This window comes from Ctenocephalides felis, unplaced genomic scaffold (genome assembly GCF_003426905.1).
Source record: "Ctenocephalides felis isolate EL2017-DRISC unplaced genomic scaffold, ASM342690v1 CF-g0.4_SCAFFOLD_00845, whole genome shotgun sequence".
In the NCBI taxonomy this organism is placed as follows: domain Eukaryota; kingdom Metazoa; phylum Arthropoda; class Insecta; order Siphonaptera; family Pulicidae; genus Ctenocephalides; species Ctenocephalides felis.
The window spans coordinates 80,368,657-80,380,889 of record NW_020536999.1 but is presented as its reverse complement, the minus strand read 5'-3'; the positions used below and the strand labels follow the sequence as shown (position 1 = coordinate 80,380,889).

The 12,233-nt window shown below is 33.5% G+C and overlaps 1 protein-coding gene across 1 annotated transcript; it reads left to right on the top strand.

Moving 5' to 3' along the window:
• The first annotated feature begins 4,348 nt into the window (after positions 1-4,348).
• On the top strand, positions 4,349-7,036 carry LOC113390959. Its single transcript, XM_026626952.1, has one exon. The coding sequence runs from the start codon at positions 4,349-4,351 to the stop codon at positions 7,034-7,036; it is 2,688 nt and encodes an 895-aa protein (XP_026482737.1).
• Positions 7,037-12,233: the final 5,197 nt, after the last annotated feature.

Below are 12,233 nucleotides of genomic sequence, written 5' to 3'. Positions count from 1 at the left end.
TAATGACAGGATTGCCCCAATCATCCTTTATGTCTAGGTCTTCAGGATTGCTGTCACCACGGCAGAACCAACTCTATCAGAGATTGCAAATCTGTCGCATATTAAGGCATAGTTTGGAGCTTTGTATCTTCGACTATATGGTCCACGTTTTATATGAGAAGTATTTGTGAACTTTTCAAACTGCTTTTAAACTCAAACCAACATCAGGAGTATATGTCTCACCTGGAGTAATATCGCTAGTATTGTAGATGCTGATACTTTATCTTCAATTTTTATAATATATTCTGGTATCGTAGATTCCTCTCATTATGTTGATCCATCATAAACGCTTGCAAGTGTGCTGGGATCAGTCCGCAGGAACACAGTATTCTTCGCAAATCGCATTTGCATTTCCATATAAAATAATTCTTTCGTGGATTCTACAAACTCCTGAAATGATGCTTGGGTAGACTTGCTATTATTTGTACTTTATATTTATCAATCAATCGGTTCAATTTCTAGCGATACTTCGTTTCTCCATAATTGGAATATCAATTTTTTCCCACGTCTGAATCAATTTCGTTACCACATTTGGGAGTAAATGTTTTATATGAAAACATTTATTTTGTTTTTTGATTCTTCGGCCAAATAAAAATAATACCTAATAATTTCCATACTTGTCGGAAGATTTACTCCAGTAAATTCTCCTGCTTCCCCAAATGTAATTTGATCATGCGAGCGCATATGATTCAAATTACTGGCACTTGCGCCTGAATTTAAATAAGAATTCGCCATTGATACTTCACGTAAACTGGAGAACTGAATGAAGATTATTAATGCGGGTTTTTTACATATAATCTTTTCGAAACTTCGAGAATTATAATAAAAAAAATACTAAGCGCACTCTGATGGAAATAATAACAACAAATAAACCCGATTTAAAAAACCCCCGTACAAACTATCAATTAAAATATAACTCACAATTTGAATTATTCAATGCCTAAATTAATATATAACTTATTAAAAACAGTATTTTATTGAAAATTTCGCTGGCTTAAAGAGTTATGCGATATATGGTTTTGAAGTCAAAATCATTTAAAAACACATATATTTCATATGATGAAAAGGTGCCCATATTCGCTTATTTTACTACAATAAGATTCGGCCCAACCTAATATATATATATATATATATATTATATATATATATTATTGTTTGCGCCGCACCTGTGTAGGTTGTCGGACCTGTAAAAGGTTTGTTTTTCTACTGGACAACACGTTTCAAATTTAGGCAATCGGGCAATTCTGACTCATAAAAAGGCCGATGCAGGCAATAGTTTTGGCATTCAAATCAATTCATTCCGCGCCTTTCATTCGTTCAGTTACTTTCAGTTCCTTACAGTGTTCGAGTTGATTTATTCCGTGGTTTTCATTCATTTTGGTTTAATTCATTCATTCAGTTACTTGCAATCAATACATTCAGTTCCTTTCAGTGTTTGTTATCAGTTCAATATTATCAGTGGATTAAATTTCTATTGTGTGTCAAGTCAACAGTTATTTTTATTTGTCAGTGTATTCGAATTTCTTTTCAACCTATCCAACCGACTACGCTGATGTTTCCAGATCCAACCAAATAGCTGCCGCGGCTTGGACTTCCAAAACAGATAACATTTTCATACAATATTAATTAGTGTTCATTTTTGTTTTTCATTTATATAAAATTTATATAGAATATATTTTAGTTTATTATTGATTACGGAGTAAGAAGAATTTTATTTTTAATTTATATTTGTTTACCATTGGTTTTTGTTTTCTGAATACATTTAATTTTTTTATTTTTCCTCGAAGTATAAAATACTTCGAAAGGGGTTGAGAAACCCCCCAACATCAACATTTGGTCCTTCGAGCCGGATCCTAATTATTATTAGGATTAATTGGGTGTATACAGAAAACAAAAATATATAATGGCGCCTAAAATCGATATTGGTGCAGAAATTGCACGTCTAACCGCCAAGAGAGAGATGTACTTTTCAATTGTGCAAGAAACGTACGATCTATCGCAACAGATTGATGTATCTTCAAATAAGACACAATTTCTTGAAAATTTATATATTACTGAAAATGCTCGTGAACAATTTATTCAATTGTGCGATGAAATAAACAAATTAAAATATTTAGATAATCCTAGTTTCATTCCGGAATATTCCGCAATAAAGGCCCTTGAAACGATGTATGCCAAAATAAAACACGCTGAGAAATTACTAGATAATAAAAATGCGCATAGTTCTTCAATTAAAGACATAGTACCCAAACAACATTTACCGTCCATTGAAGTACCTAAATTCTCAGGAGATATTCAACAATGGCCATTATTTTATGAAACATTCAATTCACTAATTCATGAAAATACCGAGTTAGATAATGTATCAAAATTTCATTTTTTAAAAGGAGCGTTACAGGGTCCGGTTTTAAAAATATTTCATTCTATACTACCGACCGCAAATAATTATCAAATTCTTTGGGAAGCGCTCATAAAAAAATACAAAATAAACGGTACTTAGCCACCAATTATTTCAAACAACTATTGTCATTCAAAACCATTTCATCTGGACAAATAAATTCATTCCTGGAAAAATTCGATACCGCGGTGCAAGCGCTCTCCCAATTGAATATTCCCGACGCCTATGATTTCCTTATTACGTCACTGGCATTCTCGAAACTCGATCCGTTGTTACAAGAAAAATTCGAGCATTTTTATCAAGGTGAGTTTCCCAAATACCAAGACCTCCTGCATTTTCTTCAAAAGTCACAACAGGCAAAAAATCAAGTATATGGTATGACCAACAATTTCACTAATGACAAACCCAATTACAAAAACACTAAAATTAGCCGGTCATTTTTGTTAAAAAATAAATATGATAACAAATGCTTTGTGTGTCGGGAACAACACAGAGTGTTTACTTGTTCGAAATTTCTTTCATTGAGTATACCTGATAGGCGATCCCTTATTCAAAAATTAAACTTATGCGACAATTGTTTGGGTCATAAGATAACGACTACGTGTCGATCGAATAAAACCTGTTTATTATGTAACGAACGACATCACTCGCTATTGCATACTGGTAGCAATTTTGCGAGTACGGATCAAAATAATCTTTCTAATTCCAAATCAAGTAGTACGGTTTTATGCGCATTTAATCAAAACAAAATCGCACATCATATTACCATATTGCCGACAGCAGTAGTAAAAGTTACTACTAGAAAAGAAAACATTTTATTACGTACAATTATTGATTCGGGAAGCGATAGAAATTTTGTGACATTAACTTGGTGCAAAAAGGCTGATTTACAAATTCTTCCAATATCAACCCAAGTGATCGGGTTAGGCAATTCGTCACATAAAGTTATTGGATTAGTTAATTTCACTTTGAAATCTTTAATTGATTCTTATCAGTTATCGGTCTGTGCATACGTAGTACACGAGATAGTGGGAAAGCAACCACAAATTACCATTCCGATTTCATCCATCAAAACATTTCTGAATTATCCTTTAGCGGATCCTAACTTTCATACACCCCAGGAGGTCGACGGAATTTTGGGTTGCGATGTTTTCGGCGAAATTCTTGGCACTAATCAAGTTAAAAATGATAAAGGATTACCTGTGGCCCTAGAAACCCGGTTGGGTTATTTAATATTAGGTTCCATTCCTGATTTATTTGAAAATACCGGCACTTCTACTAATTTATGTAATGTTTCAGATTCAGATTTCATTTACAAATGAATAAATTCTTACAATTAGAAGACATTCCCGAAATAATCCTCTCTTCTAACGATGATTTATGCGAAAACCATTTTACTACAACTACTACGCGATCTCCAGATGGACGATATGTAGTAGCGCTGCCTTTTAAAAGTGAAGGCAGAAATTTATACAAATCATTTCATTTAGCCTTAAAGCGATACCAAATGCTTGAAAATAAATTTTTGAAATATCCCGAATTTCATAAAAAATATGCCGCCGTTATAGAAGATTACCTGACTCAAAACCAATTATCCTTTGTCGATTATTGTCCGGTAGATCAGGAAGTCGATGATTTTATTAAAATAAAAAATGGATATTATATTCCTCATTTCGCAGTCGAAAAAGAAAGTTCCTCCACGCCTTTACGCGTTGTGTTTGATGCATCTGCGAAAAATTCAGAATTCACTTCCTTGAACGAAATTTTGCATGTTGGTCCTAAATTACAAACCGACATTTGTTCAATCCTTCTAAATTTTCGTTTCGGGCCTATAGCATTAACAGCTGATATCAAACAAATGTATCGTAATATTTGGGTTCGTAAACAAGATAGAAAATATCAAAAAATCTTATGGAGACCGTTCCCGATGCACCCATTGGCATCTATGAATTAAATACCGTAACTTTTGGTCTATCATCATCTCCCTTTCAAGCTATCAGAACCATCAAACAACTATCCCGAGACGAATGTTCCAAATATTCTCAATCTATTTCTAGAATTCTTGAGAACGATGTCTATATTGATGATGTGGTTACAAGTATCGACTCCTTGGATAGCGCTAAAACCATTTGCGAGGGTTTGCAGACTGTATTATCGTCTGGTGGTTTTGAATTAAAAAAGTGGGAATCTAATAATTCTAATCTGCGTAAACTTTTTCCTGATTCTGATGTACAAAATAAACATTTCTCTAAATCGGATTTTCAAATGGAATCTTCTACAAAGGTATTGGGATTAAAATGGGATCCCTTATCAGATAATTTTTCATTCGAAATAAAGCTTACGTGGAGAAAATGGACAAAGAGACAACTTCTTTCAGTAATAGCGCGAATCTGGGATCCTCTGGGTTTCCTAACTCCGATAGTTGTTAAGATAAAAATATTATTGAAAAAAATTTGGACATTAAAAATCGATTGGGATGAGGAATTACCATCATTTATTATTACATCATGGTTAGCCGTATATTCCGAATTAGAGCATCTTAATAACTATCAGATTCCGCGTTATCTCGAAACGTCAAAACAAAACAAATGTTCATTATTTGGTTTCGCGGATAGCTCAGAGCAAGCGTATGGAGCGGTAGTTTATATTAAATCTCTTGGCAATCGGAATTTCTTGTTGATTTCAAAATCGCGTGTAACACCGATTAAAAACCAAACATTAGCCAGACTTGAACTTTGTGCCTGTCATTTACTGTCAAAACTTCTGAATTTTATATTAACGAATAACCAACATAGTATAGATTTTGATTCCATTTACTGTTTTTCCGATTCTATGATTGTCCTTCACTGGTTAGCAGGGCCGGCTACTCGTTGGAAGACATTTGTAGCCAATAGGGTAACAAAAATACGGGATCTCATTCCTAATGCACAATGGCTTCACATTCCTTCTCATCAAAATGCAGCCGATTGTGTTTCCCGAGGTCTTCGACCTAAGGAATTTATCCAACATAAGAATTGGTTGTTTGGGCCGGATTGGTTGAATGGTCCTATATCAACTTGGCCTGCAAAAACGGTGGAACCTTCCGGAGATATTAATCAAGAAAGAAAAGCTAACGTTCTAATAGTAAAGAGTGTCATACCACCGATCAATCCTTTATATGAATTAACGCAAAAATTTTTTAATTGGTGCAAACTTGTAAGAATTTTCGCTTATATATTGAAGTTTTGTAAAATTATAACAAATCGAAACCGACTTTTGACTTCAGATTTGAAACAAGCCGAGGTTATTATTATTCGTTTAGTCCAAGAACATCATTTTCCCGAAGAATTCAAACTATTAACGAACGGAAAGTCTTGTTCGAAGAAGTTTTGCCGACTAAATGTGGTTTTGGATTCTAATAATTGTTTACGCGTTAAAGGTAGATTAGGATTAACAACTAATAACAATCCACTTCTTTTGCCAAAAAAAGACCAAGTAGTAAATTGTCTCATAGATTACTACCATATTAATAATTTACATACTGGATCAAACTTAGTATTATCTTTATTGAGGCAAAAATATTGGATCTTGTCGGCTCGTGCAATAATTCGCAATCGTCTTAACAAGTGTATAACTTGTTTTCGACAGAATCCGAAACCCATTTTTCCATTCATGGGCGACTTACCAGTACCGCGCATAACAGCCAGTAGAGCTTTCCTAAACGTCGGCGTTGATTATGCAGGCCCCTTCAATATCTCCATGAGTCGTCACAGAGGCGCTCGAACCTACAAGGCTTATATATGCTTGTTCATCTGTTTAGCCACTAAGGCGATACATCTCGAATTAGCTTCAGATTTAACAAGCGATACATTTTTAGATTGCTTGAAACGATTCCTAGCCCGGCGTGGTCCTATTAAATGTATTTACTCCGATTGTGGAACCAATTTTATAGGAGCCAAAAATACTCTTGATTCCTTATTCCTTCTCCTAAATTCCGAAGAGTATAAAAAGCGTTTCAATGAATTATTGGTTTTACATGACATTGAATGGAAATTTAATCCACCGTTTGCCCCACATTTTGGAGGTATATGGGAGGCGAATATTAAATCAGTGAAGACCCATTTGTTTAAAGTTATAGGGTTGCAAATTTTATCCTACGAAGAGTTTAATACAGTCCTCAATCAAATCGAAGCCTTACTGAATTCAAGACCGTTATGTTGGCTGAGCAATGATCCATCGGATCCTCAACCTCTTACGCCTGCGCACTTCTTAATGCAAGAGCCTCTGTCGGATTTGCCCGTTGACTATGAAAACTTGAATTTGACTAAAAGAAAACAATTGTTAGATCATATTGTCGCTTCTTACTGGAAGCGATGGAATGTGGAATATCTAACCGAGCTACAGGTCCGACAGAAATGGAATACAGTCACTAATCCTATTAAAAAGGGTGATTTGGTAGTTGTAAAACAAGAGAATGCGCGTCCGCTTCATTGGGGGTTGGGAAGAGTTGAAGAGGTTTTTCCGGGCCCTGATGGAGTGGTTCGAGTAGCATTGGTAAAAACGGGAAATACCCTAATCAAGCGGCCTGTTGTCAAACTATGCCCCCTACCTATTCAATAGTTTATATCTGAATTATTCATTTCAAAAAAAAAAAAAAAACTTTTCTATCTCATGATATATTTGCTTCTATATATAGTTTTGCCAAATTTTCAATCTCCAGGGCGATGAGAACACCCCTCATAGTCTCTGGAAGATTCTTGTAATTGTCCAAAAAATCTAGACCCTGGCGCGAAAATAAAACTTCCGCAATCTAGATCGTGTGAATGTGGTAGGTCGTGAGAGCGGGACCCTGGCGCGAGGTCAGGCTTCCGTAACCGATCTACTCTGAATGAAAGTTTGAATTTATTTTGGCAATTCTATCCTTCCTAATCATGAGGTTCACTATGTACCAATTTCGAGTATTTTCAGAAGTATAAAAGGCTAACCTTTTAGTCGGGGGAAAATGTTTGCGCCGCACCTGTGTAGGTTGTCGGACCTGTAAAAGGTTTGTTTTTCTACTTGGACAACACGTTTCAAATTTAGGCAATCGGGCAATTCTGACTCATAAAAAGGCCGATGCAGGCAATAGTTTGCATTCAAATCAATTCATTCCGCGCCTTTCATTCGTTCAGTTACTTTCAGTTCCTTACAGTGTTCGAGTTGATTTATTCCGTGGTTTTCATTCATTTTGGTTTAATTCATTCATTCAGTTACTTGCAATCAATACATTCAGTTCCTTTCAGTGTTTGTTATCAGTTCAATATTATCAGTGGATTAAATTTCTATTGTGTGTCAAGTCAACAGTTATTTTTATTTGTCAGTGTATTCGAATTTCTTTTCAACCTATCCAACCGACTACGCTGATGTTTCCAGATCCAACCAAATAGCTGCCGCGGCTTGGACTTCCAAAACAGATAACATTTTCATACAATATTAATTAGTGTTCATTTTTGTTTTTTCATTTATATAAAATTTATATAGAATATATTTTAGTTTATTATTGATTACGGAGTAAGAAGAATTTTATTTTTAATTTATATTTGTTTACCATTGGTTTTTGTTTTCTGAATACATTTAATTTTTTTATTTTTCCTCGAAGTATAAAATACTTCGAAAGGGGTTGAGAAACCCCCCAACATCAACATATATATATATATATATATATATATATATATATATATATTGATATCCAAATTGAGATAAAACTAAATTCCTAGGATTAAAATTCATTTACGAGACATTCTTGTTTGTTATCTCTCCATTTAATAGTTATTTTGCTATCTAATCAATCATTAATAAAGTTATATTTGACAAAATCTTTGAATAGTTTCTGTATAAGTGTTTTTTTAAACGTAAGTAACCAAAACCCTGAACTACTTTTAATTTATACCAATTGTAGCTCAAATCTATCTATCGTTTTAATCCAGTTTTTATTGCAAGGAGGTTTAGTTAAAACTATAACTAAACCCTTGCGCTTTATAAACTGTCTGGTCTTTGAGTATGCTCTCTTAATTGAGACATTATCAAAATTCTTGCCCTTACATTTTAAGTTTCCGGAATATTTGAAAACTTCTCAGAACATTGTATACTCTGTTGGAATTTATCCTTTAAATTATTGCATTGCATTTTAATCCCGAAACAAAATTTGATGTATCATACATCTTCTGGGTGTTAAGGCACTCCTACGCCTTATCATTGCATTCTGCGGCAATTTGCAGCTACCATCAAGGACTTCTATTGAATATATTGTTATATCATATTAATTGAAGATATTGTAATTATCATATTAAATATTTTTGCTGCAATTAGTATGAAAAAATACCTTTTCGGAAAACTGGTGTCAGAATAGGTGACATTTAACCTGCACTTCACAATCTTAGAGGTGCTGCAAAAATCTTTTTCAAGGTGTTTAGGCTTCCATCTCCTAAGAACATAAGATTCATTTATTAATATTTTTTGCAAATGTTATTGAAGTATTTAGAGTTATAATTACTTGGCTTTGTCCTTGGAGTTGCAGATTTTTTTTCTGGTTCTGTATCAGAGCATTCTCCAGTGACTTGAAAACTATTCTGTTATTGCCGTAAAGGAGACACTTCTATTTGGTTTCGATTTCAAATTATCGTTGATTTGTGTCACAAACCGAAGAGTTAGGTCATCCATTAAAAGATTATTCGCCCTCTGCATCCAAATTGAAAGCATCTTTTTACACACGAATTTTTACACACAAATATATATAATATATATTTACACAAATATATATATATATATATATATATATATATATAACATTTTAATAGTATTGTGATGATACATATTCATTATATGCATAATACATCATTATATACATACCTGATAATTAGATGCCGGAAAGACATGCATTTTTTTATTATATTTGGGGTTATAACAAATTGGCACATAACACTTTATCATTTTAACTTAATAATAAATGAAAAAAGTATTCACCAAAACATAATTATATATAAACAATCACAGAAAATCTTAACTACAATACGCGATGACAAATTGACAACTTATAGAAAATGGCCGATCAAATCAATGTAGATCTAGCCAGCTGATAGATCAATGAAATTGGAAATCGTAGCGTCATCCTTCGAACTATTCAAATACCAATCCATTTCAAAACACGGTAATATACATTTGTTCGGAGCATGGCCGGTAATCTCCGAACAAACATCTGTAATCATTCTGTAATCTTGTGTTTAGTTCCGTCTCCCTCGATTGGAGCGCTGGTAGCGCTACAAAAAGGGGTAAAGAGAATATTCGAGAATCTAATATGGCGGAATAATATTCTATTGTCAAAGTGTCAAATGTTTGTTAAAAGTTTATAACAAATATCATGTCAACGTGCGGTGTGCAACAATGCAGAACACCAACAAATATGCAAAAATGCATGTATTTCCTGCAGAAAATGACGTAATATGTAAAATGATTAGTAAAATAACTGGAACCCGGGCTGAGCACTGATAGTGAGAACTAGGTGAATAAGTTTTATCAGTATGCACACAACAAAATACTCGCATCTATTACTAGCACTTCTGATATAATTTTTTATTGTAGCTTAATAACTGAGACATTTAACAGTATCAATGCTAGAAATTTTAAGGTTATAAATACAAGACACCCGTCTTATTAAATCTCTTTCTGGAAAGTATGTTATTAAAAAATTATTTTTTTATAACACCTTATATTCATAACAAATAATTCTACATTGTTTTTTTTTCAGCAATCGACTCTTGAAGGTAATGATAAAATATCAGTGAGAAAAAAAAAAACACAGCAATCCATATTAAGTTACAAGTGCAAGCCTGAAATTAGCTGACCAATATTGAAGGACTCACAATTTTATGTCAAGTCAGTTAAGAGAACACATAATCATTTAAATAAAAGAAAATTCAAGCTAATGGTAAAATTCCACCGTTCTTTTAACACTGGTAATGTTAGTTGGGGATCGACTATGCCACAACAAAAGTTTGTGAGTAGCAAAACTTGCCTTTTGATGTTTCATGAAAAAAATATGTCTACTAATAATTGTGCGTATAGTTTCTAAAGCTAAATACCATATTATGTAATCATGTATGTAATATATAAAAATAAATGCTTTTTAAAATTCAATTTTTTTTTAAATTTTGAATTCAAACGATCTATATAATATTGGTGCATTTCTACAGCATTTTATATTCGCACCCGCGGTCGACACTAGCGCCATCTACATTGGGAGACGGAAACTAACCCGGGCAAATTGACAGTTTTGACTGCAAAACGTGGCAACGAAATATGGCCCGAGAGAGCGATCTATATACTCTTCTTTTATCTATGGTTCGGAGATTACCGGCCATGCTCAGCACGAAGCAACGTAAAGGTGCGTCCACACCTAACGAACGAACATAATTGAACGTACCGGAACGAACGGCAACAGAATAGTGTGGACGCCACAACGATGACGAACGAACATAAACAAACATGGCGAGCAATGTTCCGCAACTTGTCGGTACATCAAAGGAAATTGTTCGTTCATGTTTGAACTCGTATCTGCAGTGTGGACGCTACCACGAATGTAAACAAACATTTTTCTTTTTTATGTTAAAATGTGCATTAATGCATTAATGACTAGACTTTAAGAGATAGTGTTGATATTATGTAATTTAGTATATGGCTAATGTACTAGTTTATAAAGCCAATAAATCATAAATAAAAAAATGCATCAATTTATGTTGTGTTTATTATAAGATATTGACTTTAAATAATTTTGCTCTTTCCCGCCACTTTAAATAATAAATATGACGTTTCACGGTACATCCTCGAACAAAAAGATTCAAGCCCTCACTGCTTTGAGGCCATGGCCGGTAATTTTCGAACAAATGTATATTACCGTGTTTTGAAATGGATTGGTATTTGAATAGTTCGAAGGATGGCGCTACGATTTCCAATTTCATTGATCTATCAGCTGGATAGATCTACATTGATTTGATCGGCCATTTTCTATAAGTTGTCAATTTGTCATCGCGTATTGTAGTTAAGATTTTCTGTGATTGTTTATATATAATTATGTTTTGGTGAATACTTTTTTCATTTATTATTAAGTTAAAATGATAAAGTGTTATGTGCCAATTTGTTATAACCCCAAATATAATAAAAAAATGCATGTCTTTCCGGCATCTAATTATCAGGTATGTATATAATGATGTATTATGCATATAATGAATATGTATCATCACAATACTATTAAAATGTTATATATATATATATATATATATATATATATATACATATTTGTGTAAATATATTGAAATGTGACGGCGTGGTTGTTGACTTGGTTGCTTCTGGGTCCTTCTAGCTATGTAGGGGTAATCCTAGCAACCCAAGATCAACTCGTCCACAGATATATGATAAGCGGGGTACTGGTTTTATAAGTCTCCTCGGAACGGGGGTGGTTTTCCTAGAGGTATTAGCTGGAAGACTTGGTGTAAATAAAATACAAGCTCTTCCGTAATTATAACCACTTTATTGAACAACACTAACAATATGACATTCACTGTCTAATAAACTAGAGTCACTTACAGTGTCTAGGATTTTACTGACTGTCTAACTTTTGTCTAACTCTTATATACTAATTTATTGTTTACAACCTATTTACAAAATCCAACAGTAAGCACTTCCGATGTCCGCGTAACCTACATATAACTAGCAACGCGTTTTGTAATTATTAAACAAAATAATGATTCGAATTGTTATTACAGTTCAATATATTATATATATT

Excerpts from the sequence above, each read along its gene's own strand:
- LOC113390959 (XM_026626952.1), top strand. The coding sequence starts at position 4,349 with ATGGAGACCGTTCCCGATGCACCCATTGGCATCTATGAATTAAATACC.